Here is a 21,352-nt window from a genome sequence, read left to right as displayed (position 1 = left end):
CAACCACAGCTCCCACTACAACCACAGCTGCACCCACTACAACCACAGCGGCTCCCACTACAACCACAGCGGCTCCCACTACAACCACAGCTGCACCCACTACAACCACAGCGGCTCCCACTACAACCACCGCAGCTCCCACTACAACCACAGCTGCACCCACTACAACCACAGCGGCTCCCACTACAACCACAGCGGCTCCCACTACAACCACAGCGGCTCCCACTACAACCACAGCTGCACCCACTACAACCACAGCGGCTCCCACTACAACCACAGCTGCACCCACTACAACCACAGCTGCACCCACTACAACCACAGCGGCTCCCACTACAACCACAGCTGCTCCCACTACAACCACAGCGCTCCCACTACAACCACAGCGGCTCCCACTACAACCACAGCTGCACCCACTACAACCACAGCGGCTCCCACTACAACCACAGCGGCTCCCACTACAACCACAGCTGCACCCACTACAACCACAGCGTTCCCACTACAACCACAGCTGCACCCACTACAACCACAGCGCTCCCACTACAACCACAGCGGCTCCCACTACAACCACTGCAGCTCCCACTACAACCACAGCGGCTCCCACTACAACCACAGCTGCTCCCACTACAACCACAGCGGCTCCCACTACAACCACAGCGGCTCCCACTACAACCACAGCTGCACCCACTACAACCACAGCGGCTCCCACTACAACCACAGCCACTACAACCACAGCTGCCCACTACAACCACAGCAGCTCCCACTACAACCACAGCTGCGCTCCCACTACAACCACAGCTGCACCCACTACAACCACAGCGGCTCCCACTACAACCACAGCGGCTCCCACTACAACCACTGCAGCTCCCACTACAACCACAGCGGCTCCCACTACAACCACCGCGGCTCCCACTACAACCACCGCGGCTCCCACTACAACCACAGCTGCACCCACTACAACCACAGCGGCTCCCACTACAACCACAGCGGCTCCCACTACAACCACAGCGGCTCCCACTACAACCACAGCTGCACCCACTACAACCACAGCGGCTCCCACTACAACCACAGCGGCTCCCACTACAACCACAGCGGCTCCCACTACAACCACAGCGGCTCCCACTACAACCACAGCTGCACCCACTATAACCATAGCGCCTCCAACTACAACCACAGCGGCTCCCACTACAACCACTGCAGCTCCCACTACAACCACAGCGGCTCCCACTACAACCACAGCGGCTCCCACTACAACCACAGCGGCTCCCACTACAACCACTGCAGCTCCCACTACAACCACAGCTGCACCCACTATAACCACAGCGCCTCCAACTACAACCACTGCAGCTCCCACTACAACCACTGCGGCTCCCACTACAACCACAGCGGCTCCCACTACAACCACTGCAGCTCCCACTACAACCACAGCGGCTCCCACTACAACCACCGTGGCTCCCACTACAACCACAGCTGCACCCACTACAACCACTACTAAACCACAGCGGCTCCCACTACAACCACAGCTCCCACTACAACCACAGCGCCTCCCACTACAACCACAGCTGCACCCACTACAACCACTGCAGCTCCCACTACAACCACAGCGGCTCCCACTACAACCACTGCGGCTCCCACTACAACCACAGCTGCACCCACTACAACCACAGCGCTCCCACTACAACCACCGCGGCTCCCACTACAACCACTGGCACCCACTACAACCACAGCTGCCCACTACAACCACAGCTGCACCCACTACAACCACAGCGGCTCCCACTACAACCACAGCGGCTCCCACTACAACCACTGCGCTCCCACTACAACCACAGCGCTCCCACTACAACCACAGCTGCTCCCACTACAACCACAGCGGCTCCCACTACAACCACAGCTGCACCCACTACAACCACAGCGCTCCCACTACAACCACAGCGGCTCCCACTACAACCACCGTGGCTCCCACTACAACCACAGCTGCACCCACTACAACCACAGCGGCTCCCACTACAACCACAGTGGCTCCCACTACAACCACTGCAGCTCCCACTACAACCACAGCTGCACCCACTACAACCACAGCGGCTCCCACTACAACCACCGCTGCACCCACTACTACTACAACCACTGTGGCTCCCACTACAACCACAGCTGCACCCACTACAACCACAGCGCACCCACTACAACCACTGTGGCTCCCACTACAACCACAGCTGCCCCACTACAACCACAGCTGCACCCACTACAACCACTGCTGCACCCACTACAACCACAGCGCTCCCACTACAACCACAGCGGCTCCCACTACAACCACTGCAGCTCCCACTACAACCACAGCTGCACCCACTACAACCACAGCGGCTCCCACTACAACCACAGCGGCTCCCACTACAACCACAGCTGCTCCCACTACAACCACAGCGCTCCCACTACAACCACTGCGGCTCCCACTACAACCACAGCTGCTCCCACTACAACCACAGCGGCTCCCACTACAACCACAGCGGCTCCCACTACAACCACAGCTGCTCCCACTACAACCACTGCAGCTCCCACTACAACCACAGCTGCACCCACTACAACCACAGCGGCTCCCACTACAACCACAGCTGCTCCCACTACAACCACAGCTGCACCCACTACAACCACAGCGCTGCTCCCACTACAACCACAGCAACAACCACTGCAGCTCCCACTACAACCACAGCGGCACCCACTAAACCACAGCGGCTCCCACTACAACCACAGCGGCAACCAACCAGCTGCACCCCACTACAACCACAGCGGCTCCCACTACAACCACAGCTGCTCCCACTACAACCACAGCGGCTCCCACTACAACCACAGCGGCTCCCACTACAACCACAGCTGCACCCACTACAACCACAGCGGCTCCCACTACAACCACAGCGGCTCCCACTACAACCACAGCGGCTCCCACTACAACCACAGCTCCCACTACAACCACAGCTGCACCCACTACAACCACAGCGGCTCCCACTACAACCACAGCGCTCCCACTACAACCACAGCTGCTCCCACTACAACCACAGCGGCTCCCACTACAACCACAGCAGGCTCCCACTACAACCACAGCGGCTCCCACTACAACCACAGCGGCTCCCACTACAACCACAGCTGCACCCACTACAACCACAGCGGCTCCCACTACAACCACAGCCTCCCACTACAACCACAGCGCACTCCCACTACAACCACTGCGGCTCCCACTACAACCACAGCGGCTCCCACTACAACCACAGCGGCTCCCACTACAACCACAGCTGGCCCACTACAACCACTGCAGCTCCCACTACAACCACAGCTGCTGCACCCACTACAACCACAGCGCTCCCACTACAACCACAGCTGGCACCCACTACAACCACAGCGCTCCCACTACAACCACAGCGGCTGCAGCTCCCACTACAACCACTGCGGCTCCCACTACAACCACAGCGGCACCCACTACAACCACAGCGCTCCCACTACAACCACAGCTGGCTCCCACTACAACCACAGCTGCACCCACTACAACCACAGCTGCTCCCACTACAACCACAGCGGCTCCCACTACAAACCACAGCGGCTCCCACTACAACCACAGCGGCTCCCACTACAACCACAGCTGGCTCCCACTACAACCACAGCGGCTCCCACTACAACCACAGCTGCACCCACTACAACCACAGCGCTCCCACTACAACCACAGCGCTCCCACTACAACCACTGTGGCTCCCACTACAACCACCGCTGCACCCACTACAACCACAGCGCTCCCACTACAACCACTGCCACTACAACCACAGCTGGCACCCACTACAACCACAGCGCTCCCACTACAACCACAGCGGCTCCCACTACAACCACTGTGGCTCCCACTACAACCACAGCTGCACCCACTACAACCACAGCGCACCCACTACAACCACAGCGGCTCCCACTACAACCACTGCACTCCCACTACAACCACAGCTGCACCCACTACAACCACAGCTGCTCCCACTATAACCAAGCCACTACAACCACTGCGGCTCCCACTACAACCACTGCAGGCTCCCACTACAACCACAGCGGCTCCCACTACAACCACTGCGGCTCCCACTACAACCACTGCGGCTCCCACTACAACCACAGCTGCACCCACTACAACCACAGCTGCACCCACTACAACCACAGCTGGCTCCCACTACAACCACAGCTGCTCCCACTACAACCACAGCGGCTCCCACTACAACCACAGCGGCTCCCACTACAACCACAGCGGCTCCCACTACAACCACAGCGGCTCCCACTACAACCACCGTGGCTCCCACTACAACCACAGCTGCACCCACTACAACCACAGCGGCTCCCACTACAACCACAGCGCTCCCACTACAACCACAGCGGCTCCCACTACAACCACAGCGGCTCCCACTACAACCACAGCTGCACCCACTACAACCACAGCGGCTCCCACTACAACCACAGCTGCTCCCACTACAACCACAGCTCCCACTACAACCACAGCTGCACCCACTACAACCACAGCGGCTCCCACTACAACCACAGCGGCTCCCACTACAACCACTGCAGCTCCCACTACAACCACAGCTGCACCCACTACAACCACAGCGGCTCCCACTACAACCACAGCTGCACCCACTACAACCACAGCGGCTCCCACTACAACCACAGCGGCTCCCACTACAACCACAGCTGCTCCCACTACAACCACAGCGGCTCCCACTACAACCACAGCGGCTCCCACTACAACCACAGCGGCTCCCACTACAACCACCGTGGCTCCCACTACAACCACAGCTGCTCCCACTACAACCACTGCGGCTCCCACTACAACCACAGTTGCTCCCACTGCGGCACCCACTACAACCACAGCTGCACCCACTACAACCACAGCTGCTCCCACTACAACCACAGCTGCACCCACTACAACCACTGCGGCTCCCACTACAACCACTGCGGCTCCCACTACAACCACAGCGCCTCCCACTACAACCACTGCGGCTCCCACTACAACCACTGCGGCACCCACTACAACCACAGCGCCTCCCACTACAACCACAGCGGCTCCCACTACAACCACTGTGGCTCCCACTACAACCACTGCGGCTCCCACTACAACCACTGCGGCTCCCACTACAACCACAGCTGCTCCCACTACAACCACAGCGGCTCCCACTACAACCACAGCTGCACCCACTACAACCACAGCGCCTCCCACTACAACCACTGTGGCTCCCACTACAACCACAGCTGCACCCACTACAACCACAGCGCCTCCCACTACAACCACTGCGGCTCCCACTACAACCACAGCTGCACCCACTACAACCACAGCGCCTCCCACTACAACCACAGTGGCTCCCACTACAACCACTGCAGCTCCCACTACAACCACAGCTGCACCCACTACAACCACAGCGGCTCCCACTACAACCACTGCGGCTCCCACTACAACCACAGCTGCACCCACTACAACCACAGCGGCTCCCACTACAACCACAGCGGCTCCCACTACAACCACTGCGGCTCCCACTACAACCACAGCGCCTCCCACTACAACCACAGCGGCTCCCACTACAACCACAGCGGCTCCCACTACAACCACAGCTGCTCCCACTACAACCACAGCGGCTCCCACTACAACCACAGCGGCTCCCACTACAACCACAGCGGCTCCCACTACAACCACAGCGGCTCCCACTACAACCACAGCTGCTCCCACTACAACCACAGCTGCTCCCACTACAACCACAGCGGCTCCCACTACAACCACAGCTGCACCCACTACAACCACAGCGGCTCCCACTACAACCACAGCGGCTCCCACTACAACCACAGCTGCTCCCACTACAACCACAGCGGCTCCCACTACAACCACAGCTGCTCCCACTACAACCACAGCGGCTCCCACTACAACCACTGCGCTCCCACTACAACCACAGCTGGCACCCACTACAACCACAGCTGCTCCCACTACAACCACAGCGCACCCACTACAACCACTGCAGCTCCCACTACAACCACAGCGGCACCCACTACAACCACAGCTGCACCCACTACAACCACAGCGCTCCCACTACAACCACTGCTGCTCCCACTACAACCACAGCGGCTCCCACTACAACCACAGCGGCTCCCACTACAACCACTGCAGGCTCCCACTACAACCACAGCTGCTCCCACTACAACCACAGCTGCACCCACTACAACCACTGCGCTCCCACTACAACCACAGCTGCACCCACTACAACCACTGCGGCCACTCACTGCGGCCACTACAACCACTGTGGCTCCCACTACAACCACAGCTGCACCCACTACAACCACAGCGCTCCCACTACAACCACTGCGCTCCCACTACAACCACTGTGCTCCCACTACAACCACAGCGGCTCCCACTACAACCACAGCTGCACTCCACTACAACCACAGCTGCTCCCACTACAACCACAGCGGCTCCCACTACAACCACAGCTGCACCCACTACAACCACAGCGGCTCCCACTACAACCACAGCGGCTCCCACTACAACCACAGCGCTCCCACTACAACCACAGCGCTCCCACTACAACCACAACCACCACAGCGGCTCCCACTACAACCACAGCTGCACCCACTACAACCACAGCTGCTCCCACTACAACCACTGCGGCTCCCACTACAACCACAGCGGCTCCCACTACAACCACAGCTGCACCCACTACAACCACAGCTGGCTCCCACTACAACCACTGCGGCTCCCACTACAACCACAGCTGCACCCACTACAACCACAGCGCTCCCACTACAACCACAGCGGCTCCCACTACAACCACAGCGGCTCCCACTACAACCACAGCGGCTCCCACTACAACCACAGCTGCACCCACTACAACCACAGCGGCTCCCACTACAACCACAGCGGCTCCCACTACAACCACAGCGGCTCCCACTACAACCACAGCGGCTCCCACTACAACCACAGCGGCTCCCACTACAACCACTGTGGCTCCCACTACAACCACAGCTGCACCCACTACAACCACAGCGCCTCCCACTACAACCACTGTGGCTCCCACTACAACCACAGCTGCACCCACTACAACCACAGCGCCTCCCACTACAACCACTGTGGCACCCACTACAACCACAGCGGCTCCCACTACAACCACTGCGGCTCCTACTACAACCACAGCTGCACCCATTTTAACCACAGCGACTCCAACTACAACCACTGCGGCTCCCACTACAACCACAGCTGCACCCACTACAACCACAGCGGCTCCCACTACAACCACAGCGGCTCCCACTACAACCACTGTGGCTCCCACTACAACCACAGCTGCACCCACTACAACCACCGCGGCTCCCACTACAACCACAGCGGCTCCCACTACAACCACCGTGGCTCCCACTACAACCACAGCGGCTCCCACTACAACCACCGTGGCTCCCACTACAACCACAGCTGCACCCACTACAACCACAGCGGCTCCCACTACAACCACCGTGGCTCCCACTACAACCACTGCAGCTCCCACTACAACCACAGCGGCTCCCACTACAACCACTGCAGCTCCCACTACAACCACTGCGGCTCCCACTACAACCACCGTGGCTCCCACTACAACCACAGCTGCACCCACTACAACCACAGCGGCTCCCACTACAACCACAGCGGCTCCCACTACAACCACAGCGGCTCCCACTACAACCACAGCGGCTCCCACTACAACCACAGCAGCTCCCACTACAACCACAGCTGCTCCCACTACAACCACAGCGGCTCCCACTACAACCACAGCGGCTCCCACTACAACCACAGCGGCTCCCACTACAACCACCGCGGCTCCCACTACAACCACAGCTGCTCCCACTACAACCACAGCGGCTCCCACTACAACCACAGCTGCTCCCACTACAACCACAGCTGCACCCACTACAACCACAGCTGCACCCACTACAACCACAGCCCTCCCACTACAACCACTGCGGCCTCCCACTACAACCACAGCTGCTCCCACTACAACCACAGCGGCTCCCACTACAACCACTGTGGCACCCACTACAACCACAGCTGCTCCCACTACAACCACAGCGGCTCCCACTACAACCACTGTGGCTCCCACTACAACCACAGCTGCACCCACTACAACCACAGCGGCTCCCACTACAACCACAGCGGCTCCCACTACAACCACAGCTGCACCCACTACAACCACAGCCACTACAACCACCGTGGCTCCCACTACAACCACAGCGCCTCCCACTACAACCACAGCGGCTCCCACTACAACCACTGTGGCACCCACTACAACCACAGCGCCTCCCACTACAACCACTGCGGCTCCCACTACAACCACTGTGGCTCCCACTACAACCACAGCTGCACCCACTACAACCACTGCGGCTCCCACTACAACCACAGCTGCACTACAACCACTGTGGCTCCCACTACAACCACAGCTGCACCCACTACAACCACCGTGGCTCCCACTACAACCACAGCTGCACCCACTACAACCACAGCGGCTCCCACTACAACCACAGCTGCACCCACTACAACCACAGCGGCTCCCACTACAACCACAGCGGCTCCCACTACAACCACAGCAGCTCCCACTACAACCACAGCGGCTCCCACTACAACCACAGCGGCTCCCACTACAACCACAGCGGCTCCCACTACAACCACCGTGGCTCCCACTACAACCACAGCTGCTCCCACTACAACCACAGCTGCTCCCACTACAACCACAGCGGCTCCCACTACAACCACAGCTGCTCCCACTACAACCACAGCGGCTCCCACTACAACCACAGCGGCTCCCACTACAACCACAGCGGCTCCCACTACAACCACCGTGGCTCCCACTACAACCACAGCTGCACCCACTACAACCACAGCGGCTCCCACTACAACCACAGCGGCTCCCACTACAACCACAGCTGCTCCCACTACAACCACAGCGGCTCCCACTACAACCACAGCTGCACCCACTACAACCACAGCGCCTCCCACTACAACCACAGCGCCTCCCACTACAACCACTGTGGCTCCCACTACAACCACTGTGGCACCCACTACAACCACAGCTGCACCCACTTTAACCACAGCGCCTCCAACTACAACCACTGCGGCTCCCACTACAACCACAGCTGCACCCACTACAACCACAGCGGCTCCCACTACAACCACAGCGGCTCCCACTACAACCACAGCTGCTCCCACTACAACCACAGCGCTCCCACTACAACCACTGCACTACAACCACCGTGGCTCCCACTACAACCACAGCGGCTCCCACTACAACCACCGTGGCTCCCACTACAACCACAGCTGCACCCACTACAACCACAGCGGCTCCCACTACAACCACCGCGGCTCCCACTACAACCACTGCAGCTCCCACTACAACCACAGCTGCTCCCACTACAACCACAGCGGCTCCCACTACAACCACTGCAGCTCCCACTACAACCACAGCGGCTCCCACTACAACCACAGCTGCACCCACTACAACCACAGCGGCTCCCACTACAACCACAGCGGCTCCCACTACAACCACAGCGGCTCCCACTACAACCACAGCGGCTCCCACTACAACCACAGCTGCTCCCACTACAACCACAGCGGCTCCCACTACAACCACAGCGGCTCCCACTACAACCACAGCCGCTCCCACTACAACCACCGTGGCTCCCACTACAACCACAGCTGCTCCCACTACAACCACAGCGGCTCCCACTACAACCACAGCTGCTCCCACTACAACCACAGCGTCTCCCACTACAACCACAGCGGCTCCCACTACAACCACCGTGGCTCCCACTACAACCACAGCTGCACCCACTACAACCACAGCGGCTCCCACTACAACCACAGCTGCTCCCACTACAACCACAGCTGCACCCACTACAACCACAGTGGCTCCCACTACAACCACAGCTGCACCCACTACAACCACAGCGCCTCCCACTACAACCACTGTGGCTCCCACTACAACCACAGCTGCACCCACTACAACCACAGCGCCTCCCACTACAACCACTGTGGCTCCCACTACAACCACAGCTGCACCCACTACAACCACAGCGCGCACCCACTACAACCACAGCGCCTCCCACTACAACCACAGCGCCTCCCACTACAACCACTGTGGCTCCCACTACAACCACTGTGGCACCCACTACAACCACAGCTGCACCCACTTTAACCACAGCGCCTCCAACTACAACCACTGCGGCTCCCACTACAACCACAGCTGCACCCACTACAACCACAGCGGCTCCCACTACAACCACAGCGGCTCCCACTACAACCACTGCGGCTCCCACTACAACCACAGCGGCTCCCACTACAACCACCGCGGCTCCCACTACAACCACAGCGGCTCCCACTACAACCACCGTGGCTCCCACTACAACCACTGCAGCTCCCACTACAACCACAGCGGCTCCCACTACAACCACAGCTGCACCCACTACAACCACAGCGGCTCCCACTACAACCACAGCGGCTCCCACTACAACCACAGCTGCTCCCACTACAACCACAGCGGCTCCCACTACAACCACAGCTGCTCCCACTACAACCACAGCTGCTCCCACTACAACCACCGCGGCTCCCACTACAACCACAGCGGCTCCCACTACAACCACCGTGGCTCCCACTACAACCACAGCTGCACCCACTACAACCACAGCGGCTCCCACTACAACCACAGCTGCTCCCACTACAACCACAGCTGCTCCCACTACAACCACAGCGGCTCCCACTACAACCACAGCTGCTCCCACTACAACCACAGCTGCACCCACTACAACCACAGCGCCTCCCACTACAACCACAGCGGCTCCCACTACAACCACAGCCTCCCACTACAACCACAGCGGCTCCCACTACAACCACAGCTGCACCCACTACAACCACAGCTGGCACCCACTACAACCACAGCGCTCCCACTACAACCACAGCGCTGCACCCACTACAACCACAGCGCTCCCACTACAACCACTGCGGCTCCCACTACAACCACAGCTGCACCCCACTACCCACTACAACCACAGCGCTCCCACTACAACCACAGCGCTCCCACTACAACCACTGCGGCTCCCACTACCCACTACAACCACAGCTGCACCCACTAAACCAGCGATTTACAACCACAGCGGCTCCCACTACAACCACAGCGGCTCCCACTACAACCACAGCTGCACCCACTACAACCACAGCTGCACCCACTACAACCACAGCGGCTCCCACTACAACCACAGCGGCTCCCACTACAACCACAGCAGCTCCCACTACAACCACAGCGGCTCCCACTACAACCACCGTGGCTCCCACTACAACCACAGCGGCTCCCACTACAACCACAGTGGGCTCCCACTACAACCACAGCTGCACTACAACCACAGCTGCCCCACTACAACCACCGCGGCTCCCACTACAACCACAGCAGCTCCCACTACAACCACAGCGGCTCCCACTACAACCACAGCTGCACCCACTACAACCACAGCGGCTCCCACTACAACCACAGCGCTCCCACTACAACCACAGCTGCACCCACTACAACCACAGCGGCTCCCACTACAACCACAGCTGCTCCCACTACAACCACAGCTACAACCACAGCGGCTCCCACTACAACCACAGCTGCACCCACTACAACCACAGCGGCTCCCACTACAACCACAGCTGCTCCCACTACAACCACAGCGGCTCCCACTACAACCACTGCAGCTCCCACTACAACCACAGCTGCACCCACTACAACCACAGCGCTCCCACTACAACCACAGCGCTCCCACTACAACCACTGCTGCTCCCACTACAACCACAGCTGCACCCACTACAACCACAGCGCACCCACTACAACCACAGCGGCTCCCACTACAACCACTGCAGGCTCCCACTACAACCACAGCTGCACCCACTACAACCACAGCGGCTCCCACTACAACCACAGCTGCTCCCACTACCCACTACAACCACAGCTGCACCCACTACAACCACAGCGGCTCCCACTACAACCACAGCGGCTCCCACTACAACCACAGCCCACTACAACCACAGCTCCCACTACAACCACAGCGGCTCCCACTACAACCACAGCGGCTCCCACTACAACCACTGCGGCTCCCACTACAACCACCGTGGCTCCCACTACAACCACAGCTGCGCCCACTACAACCACAGCGGCTCCCACTACAACCACAGCTGCTCCCACTACAACCACAGCGGCTCCCACTACAACCACAGCGGCTCCCACTACAAACCACTGCAGCTCCCACTACAACCACAGCTGCTCCCACTACAACCACAGCGGCTCCCACTACAACCACAGCTGCTCCCACAAACCACAGCGGCTCCCACTACAACCACAGCGGCTCCCACTACAACCACAGCGGCTCCCACTACAACCACAGCTGCTCCCACTACAACCACAGCGGCTCCCACTAAACCACAGCTGCTCCCACTACAACCACAGCTGCTCCCACTACAACCACAGCGGCTCCCACTACAACCACAGCTGCTCCCACTACAACCACAGCGGCTCCCACTACAACCACAGCTGCTCCCCACTACAACCACAGCGGCTCCCACTACAACCACAGCTGCACCCACTACAACCACAGCGCTCCCACTACAACCACAGCGGCTCCCACTACAACCACAGCGGCTCCCACTACAACCACAGCGCTCCCACTACAACCACAGCGGCTCCCACTACAACCACTGCGGCTCCCACTACAACCACAGCGCTCCCACTACAACCACCGCGGCTCCCACTACAACCACTGTGGCTCCCACTACAACCACAGCTGCACCCCACTACAACCACAGCGGCTCCCACTACAACCACAGCTGCACCCACTACAACCACAGCGCCTCCCACTACAACCACAGTGGCTCCCACTACAACCACCGTGGCTCCCACTACAACCACAGCGCCTCCCACTACAACCACTGCGGCTCCCACTACAACCACTGTGGCTCCCACTACAACCACAGCTGCACCCACTACAACCACTGCGGCTCCCACTACAACCACTGTGGCTCCCACTACAACCACAGCTGCACCCACTACAACCACAGCGCCTCCCACTACAACCACTGTGGCACCCACTACAACCACAGCTGCACCCACTACAACCACAGCGGCTCCCACTACAACCACAGCGCCTCCCACTACAACTACAGCGGCTCCCACTACAACCACAGAGGCTCCCACTACAACCACAGCGGCTCCCACTACAACCACTGCAGCTCCCACTACAACCACTGCAGCTCCCACTACAACCACAGCGGCTCCCACTACAACCACAGCGGCTCCCACTACAACCACTGTGGCTCCCACTACAACCACAGCTGCTCCCACTACAACCACAGCTGCACCCACTACAACCACAGCGGCTCCCACTACAACCACAGCGGCTCCCACTACAACCACTGCGGCTCCCACTACAACCACAGCGCCTCCCACTACAACCACTGCGGCTCCCACTACAACCACTGTGGCTCCCACTACAACCACAGCTGCACCCACTACAACCACTGCGGCTCCCACTACAACCACAGCTGCTCCCACTACAACCACAGCGGCTCCCACTACAACCACAGCTGCACCCACTACAACCACAGCGGCTCCCACTACAACCACAGCGGCTCCCACTACAACCACTGTGGCTCCCACTACAACCACAGCGGCTCCCACTACAACCACAGCTGCTCCCACTACAACCACAGTGGCTCCCACTACAACCACAGCTGCCCACTACAACCACAGCAGGCTCCCACAACAACCACAGCGGCTCCCACTACAACTACAACCACAGCGGCTCCCACTACAACCACAGCGCTCCCACTACAACCACAGCGGCTCCCACTACAACCACAGCGGCTCCCACTACAACCACAGCAGCTCCCACTACAACCACAGCGGCTCCCACTACAACCACTGCAGCTCCCACTACAACCACAGCGGCTCCCACTACAACCACAGCGGCTCCCACTACAACCACAGCGGCTCCCACTACAACCACAGCGGCTCCCACTACAACCACAGCGGCTCCCACTACAACCACAGCGGCTCCCACTACAACCACAGCTGGCAACCAACCACAGCACTACAACCACAGCTGATGTTACTACAACCACTGCGGCTCCCACTACAACCACAGCGGCTCCCACTACAACTACTGCGACTCCCACTACAACCACAGCTGCACCCACTACAACCACAGCGCTCCCACTACAACCACTGCGGCTCCCACTACAACCACAGCGCTCCCACTACAACCACACGGCTCCCACTACAACCACAGCGGCTCCCACTACAACCACAGCTGCTCCCACTACAACCACAGCGGCTCCCACTACAACCACAGCGGCTCCCACTACAACCACAGCAGCTCCCACTACAACCACAGCGGCTCCCACTACAACCACAGCAGCTCCCACTACAACCACAGCGGCTCCCACTACAACCACAGCTGCTCCCACTACAACCACAGTGGCTCCCACTACAACCACAGCTCCTCCCACTACAACCACAGCGACTCCCACTGCAACCACAGCGGCTCCCACTACAACCACAGCTGGATCCCACTACAACCACAGCGGCTCCCACTACAACCACAGCGGCTCCCACTAACAACCACAGCGGCTCCCACTCACAACAACCACAGCAGCTCCCACTACAACCACTGCGGCTCCCACTACAACCACAGTGGCTCCCACTACAACCACAGCAGCTCCCACTACAACAAGCGGCTCCCACTACAACCACAGCGGCTCCCACTCACAACCACAGCTGGCCCCACTACAACCACAGCGGCTCCCACTACAACCACAGTGGCTCCCACAACAACCACAGCGGCTCCCACTACAACCACAGCGGCTCCCACTACAACCACTGCGGCTCCCACTACAACCACAGTGGCTCCCACAACAACCACAGCAGCTCCCACTACAACCACAGCGGCTCCCACTACAACCACAGCGGCTCCCATACAACCACAGCGGCTCCCACTACAACCACAGCGGCTCCCACTACAACCACAGTGGCTCCCACAACAACCACAGCTGCTCCCACTACAACCACAGCGGCTCCCACTACAACCACTGTGGCTCCCACTACAACCACAGCTGGCTCCCACTACAACCACAGCAGCTCCCACTACAACCACAGCGGCTCCTACTACAACCACAGCGGCTCCCACTACAACCACAGCAGCTCCCACTACAACCACAGCGGCTCCCACTACAACCACATCGGCTCCCACTACAACCACAGCGGCTCCCACTACAACCACTGCGGCTCCCACTACAACCACAGCGGCTCCCACTACATCCACAGCTGCACCCACTACAACCACAGCTCCTCCCACTACAACAACTGCGGCTCCCACTACAACCACAGCAGCTCCCACTACAACCACTGCGGCTCCCACTACAACCACAGCGGCTCCCACTACAACTACTGCGACTCCCACTACAACCACAGCTGCACCCACTACAACCACAGCGCCTCCCACTACAACCACTGCGGCTCCCACTACAACCACAGCGGCTCCCACTACAACCGCTGCGGCTCCCACTACAACCACAGCGGCTCCCACTACAACCACAGCTGCTCCCACTACAACCACTGCGGCTCCCACTACAACCACAGCAGCTCCCACTACAACCACAGCAGCTCCCACTACAACCACAGAGGCTCCCGCTGCAACCACAGCAGCTCCCACTACAACCACAGCGGCTCCCGCTACAACCACAGCTGCTCCCACTACAACCATAGTGGCTCCCACTACAACCACAGCTCCTCCCACTACAACCACAGCGACTCCCACTGCAACCACAGCGGCTCCCACTACAACCATAGCGGATCCCACTACAACCACAGCGGCTCCCACTACAACCGCAGTAGCTCCCACAACAACCACGACTTATCTCACAACAACCACAGCGGCTCCCACTACAACCACTGCGGCTCCCACTACAACCACAGTGGCTCCCACAACAACCACAGCAGCTCCCACTACAACAACAGCGGCTCCCACTACAACCACAGCGGCTCCCATCACAACCGCAGCGGCTCCCACTACAACCGCAGCGTCTCCCACTACAACCGCAGTGGCTCCCACAACAACCACGACTTATCTCACAACAACCACAGCGGCTCCCACTACAACCACTGCGGCTCCCACTACAACCACAGTGGCTCCCACAACAACCACAGCAGCTCCCACTACAACAACAGCGGCTCCCACTACAACCACAGCGGCTCCCATCACAACCGCAGCGGCTCCCACTACAACCGCAGCGTCTCCCACTACAACCGCAGTGGCTCCCACAACAACCACGACTTATCTCACAACAACCACAGCGGCTCCCACTACAACCACTGCGGCTCCCACTACAACCACAGTGGCTCCCACAACAACCACAGCAGCTCCCACTACAACAACAGCGGCTCCTACTACAACCACAGCGGCTCCCACTACAACCACAGCAGCTCCCACTACAACCACAGCGGCTCCTACTACAACCACATCGGCTCCCACTACAACCACAGCGGCTCCCACTACAACCACAGCGACTCCCACAACAACCACAGCGGCTCCCACAACAACCACAGAGTCCCCCACTACAACCACAGCGGCTCCCACAACAACCAAAGCTTACCTCAAAACAACCACGGAGGCTCCCACAACAACCACAGCGACTCCCACAACACCCACAGCGGCTCCCACAACAACCACTGCGTCTCCCACAACAACCACAGCGTCTCCCACAACAACCACAGCTGATGTTATAACAACGGCAGGAGCTCCCACTATGAACACAGCAACTCCCACTACAACTACATCGACTCCCACTACAACCACAGCAGCTCCCACTACAACCACAGCAGCTCCCACTACAACCACAGCGGCTCCCACTACAACCACTGTGGCAACCAAAACGACCACAGTTTCTCCCACTACAACCATTGCGGCTCCCACAACAACTACAGAGGCTCCCACAGCCACCACAGCGGCACCCACAACAAGCACAGCGGCTCCCATAACAACCACAGCGGCTCCCACAACAACCACTGTGGCAACCAAAATGACCACAGTTTCTCCCACTACAACCATTGCGGCTCCCACAACAACTACAGAGGCTCCCACAGCCACCACAGCGGCACCCACAACAAGCACAGCGACTCCCATAACAACCACAGCGGCTCCCACAACAACCACAGCTTACCCCACTACAACCACAGTGGCTCCCACTACAACCACAGTGGTTCCCACTACAACCACAGCAGCTCCCACTACAACCACAGCTGATGTTACAACAACCACAGCGTCTCCCACAACAACCCCAGCTGCTTCCACATCAACTACAGCTGCTGCTACAATAACAATAGTTTCTCTCACTAATACCACCACAACAACAACAGCAGCTTTTGCTACAAGAACAACAACAGTTGCTCTAACTACCAACGCAGCTGGAGCTACCATAACTACATCTAACTCCACAACAACAACAGCCTCACCTACAGCAACCACAGATGCACCAACAGCAACCACAGCTGTACCAACAGCAACAGTAACAATATCCCCAGCTGCTGCTATGACAACAACAGCTACCCCCACAACAACTGCAGCTGCCCCATCAACAACCACAGCAGTAACAACGTTAACCACAGTGGCTCCCACAACAACCACAGCTGCTCCCACAGCAACCACAGCAGCACTGTTGACATCTACAGCTGTTTCTTCAACAACCACAGTCGTCCCCACAACAACTTCAGCTACTCCCATAACAACCACAGCTGCTGCCACAACAATCACAATTTTACCCATAACAACCACAGCCACCCACACAGAAAACACAGCTTATCCCACCTTAACCATAACAACCACAGCAGCAGCAACTACAACTACAGCTCCATTTACAAAAACAGTAGCTCCCACAACAACAGTGGCTCACTCAAAAGCTACAGCTGCCCCCACAACAACTAAAGCTGCTGCTACAATAACACCAGTTGCTCCCACTACAACTGCCACCACCACAACAACAGCAGCTTTTGCCACAAGAACAACAGCTGCTGTAACTACCAGCACAGCTGGTGCTACCACAACTATATCTAACTCCACAACAACCACAGCCCCACCTACTGCAACCACAACAACCACAGTTGCCCCTACAACTACCACTGCTGCAGCCCCAGCACCAGGTGCTGCTACAACAACCCTGGCTGCTCCCACAATGACCACAGCTTCACCATCAACAACAACAACTCTTGCTCCAACAACTACTGTTTCCCCAACCACCGCATCCACTGACCCTCCAAGAGCAAATGAAGGTCTACTTATTCTACAGTTCCGGATGAATCGACAATTTTTGGAAGCCTACAAAAATCCACAGTCCCAGGATTACTTTACTTTGGCTTTAAATGTCACATTTGAGGTAAAAGTTGATCATTAACATTAATAGAAATATTGAAATGAACATTTAGGAAAAAATCTTGCTTGAGAGTTATTAGTACCTAGTAACATTTCATTTGTCCTTTAAATTCTCATGATGTGCCCTTATGACTAACTACAGTTGAATCGAGGATACAAAAAGGTATATCCTGGAATCTTCCTCAGATGCATCATCATCAGTTTCTGGTATGATCAGTTATCATTATGTTTCTACAACTTACTTGAAGGCAGAAAAATTATATAATTCACATTTGCCATTCCTTAATAATACTAATTCTACTACAACCAATAATAATAACTTATCACATTTCACATTTATTCTATTTCTTTGATTTTTAGGTCTGGTTCTGTGGGTGTGACAACCAACTTAATCTTCACAAACCAGTCTGTGGTCCCTAACGTTATAAATGTAGAGGACTCCCTCAAGACATCCATCAACATGTCCAACGTCTTCTTAGATGTTATTACTGACAGTATCAAAGCGGGTAAGAATTAATTTTAACACAATATGTATGTAAATTCATACATTACACATGATTATTTGAAGCAATATTTCCCTCTGTGTCACCATGTTGTTGTTGTTTTTTATGCCCACAGCTCAATTACCAGCTCTGGTTTCATCAGTTGTGACTAAATGACATCATACTTGAAATATTGTACCTCATTTAAAGGTCTTTCTTTTTATTTCAAAACCATTTCAGTCATGGTAGTCTCTTATAAGACTAGCTTTACCCGTAGATATGAGCAAAGACGATTCTGGTGCTCTGGTTTTGTACCACTGATTTTATTGGATCATGGATGGGCAACTTGATGTGTGTGGGGGCCACAAAGAAGTGGAACTCATCATGAGGAGCTGCAGTGGCTCGTGATTCTTCATACCCACATCTCACATTTGCCATGGGACAAGGAGAAAATGTTGCCATTTTAAAGGAAGACCAAATGGACAGATTTCCACTAGTCTAATTTCCATTGTTCGTGTTTCTTTGCCCGAGCAAGAATCTTCTTCTTATTGGTGTCCTTTAGTAGTGGTTACTTTGCAGCAATTCGACAATGAAGGCCAGATTCACACAGTCTCCTCTGAACAGTTGATGTTGAGATGTGTCTGGTACTTGAACTCTGTGAAACATTTATTTTGGGCTGCAATTTCTGAGGCTTGTAACTCTAATGAACGTATCCTCTGCGGCAGAGGTAACTCTGGGTCTTCCTTTCCTGTGGCGGTCCTCGTGAGAGACAGTTTCATCATAGCGCTTGATGGTTTTTGCAACTGCACTTGAAGAAACTTGACTGACCTTCATGTCTTCAAGTAATGATGGACTGTCGTTTCTCTTTGCTTATTTGAGATGTTCTTGCCATAATAGGGACTTTCAACAAGGCACACATGAGAGAGAGAGAGAGAGAGAGAGAGAGAGAGAGAGAGAGAATAAAGGGAGGCTATTGGCCGCGAGTTGCCCATCCCTGCCATCCCTGATTTGGATGAATCATGATTTTGCTCATGTGGCCTACATCTGGCGTCTTTTATATTTTTGGAAGAGGCTTTTAAATGGTCTAAATCTGATTTATTTTATTTTTTTAACAGAATTCCAGAATTCCACGACTACTACTACTGCAACCACCACAACAGCAGCTACACAAACTACAGTGGTGGCACCTACCTATAGCAGCACTATGGCAAGAAACAGACCTCAAGAAGTGGTCACTTTACTACTTGTTTTAATGCTGATCTATTTCTTCTTAACAGAATAACTCTAGGACTGAAATAAACCCATTAAGTATGACATATTCTATAATAAAGGCATATATAACTTCAGCTATTAAGATTAAGATATGTTAAGAAACTACTAATAATCAAATAGTAATATATTAGTTATAGTAATTGCTTGTCTATATGATTATGTATAAAACTGTTTGTCTAATTTATTTTTATAAAATGTACCTCAAGAGAAAATAATTCACAAAATAATGCTGGTAATGTAATGAAGCTGAAAGTAAATGTGTGATGTTTTTCTATTTATATGTCGTTTTAGTATATTGCAATAGACTGAATAATATAAATACATTTATATATAATGAAGTTAACTAAGGAAATTATACAATTCTTGGAAACCTAATTGTCTATTCTGTAATATATAGTTTCTTCCTAATTGTAACGCAACTCTTGGCAAACATTGCAATCTTTGGAAATTACTTTGAAAACTGCTTGAATAAATAATGACAAAGAAAAACACATAAATAAATACACTTTAGACTGTAGATGTATTGTAATAAAACTTAAATAAACACAAATTGATCTTATCAATGTTGTAGTCGACATATTATTATACAGACGGTACTCATCTGAGATGTTGAGTGCCATTAACTTGAAAATGTATATCACTCCCTTGAAAAGACAATTGTACATTTCTGAAATGTCAGAAAAATAAAATGTTGGCTGGAGAAAGTATCAGTAAGTATCAGTGAGTCAGCTCACAGATATCATACAGTGCCTTCAGAAAGTATTCACACACCTTGAGTTTTTTCACACTGTCGTTGTGTTACAGCCTGAATTTAAAATGGATTAAATTGAGATTGTGTCACTGGCTTCACACAATACCCCATAATGTCAAAGAAGAATTATGTTTTTAGAATCTTTTTTTACAAATGTGTCAATCTAAGTAAATTCTCAGTTTTGCCCTATGACCCCCATAAGTCTCACAGGACAAGGCTGAAGGTACCAAATACAAACAAATGAAAGCATGGAGGTAGTATTGTGCCAACAAAAATAAGAGGTTAAATATGTGTCCAAAAAACCTCAAATATTCTCTGAGATTTCTTATATCTCCTTGATATAGTACAGTCACTTCTAAACCTCATATTCTTTTTTGCAATTGTTTTATGTGTTATT

General features: G+C 55.4%; 1 protein-coding gene across 1 annotated transcript in view; it reads left to right on the top strand.

Annotated features, from left to right (window-relative positions):
- Positions 1-20,757, top strand: part of LOC115145854 (uncharacterized) — a 41,652-nt gene extending 20,895 nt beyond the window's left edge. Inside the window, exons 11-19 of the mRNA XM_065003338.1 lie at positions 6,961-7,084; positions 8,455-9,185; positions 9,856-10,081; positions 13,067-13,719; positions 14,805-14,845; positions 15,165-18,454; positions 18,593-18,657; positions 18,811-18,956; positions 20,048-20,757. Coding sequence (XP_064859410.1) covers positions 6,961-7,084; positions 8,455-9,185; positions 9,856-10,081; positions 13,067-13,719; positions 14,805-14,845; positions 15,165-16,803 — 3,414 coding nt within the window. The 3' untranslated portion in view covers positions 16,804-18,454; positions 18,593-18,657; positions 18,811-18,956; positions 20,048-20,757. The remainder of the gene's footprint in view (positions 1-6,960; positions 7,085-8,454; positions 9,186-9,855; positions 10,082-13,066; positions 13,720-14,804; positions 14,846-15,164; positions 18,455-18,592; positions 18,658-18,810; positions 18,957-20,047) is intronic.
- The last annotated feature ends 595 nt before the right edge of the window (positions 20,758-21,352 follow it).

The sequence above is a fragment of the Oncorhynchus nerka genome, linkage group LG18 (genome assembly GCF_034236695.1).
Source record: "Oncorhynchus nerka isolate Pitt River linkage group LG18, Oner_Uvic_2.0, whole genome shotgun sequence".
Lineage (NCBI taxonomy): Eukaryota > Metazoa > Chordata > Actinopteri > Salmoniformes > Salmonidae > Oncorhynchus > Oncorhynchus nerka.
This window is presented reverse-complemented; position numbering and strand designations above follow the sequence as displayed.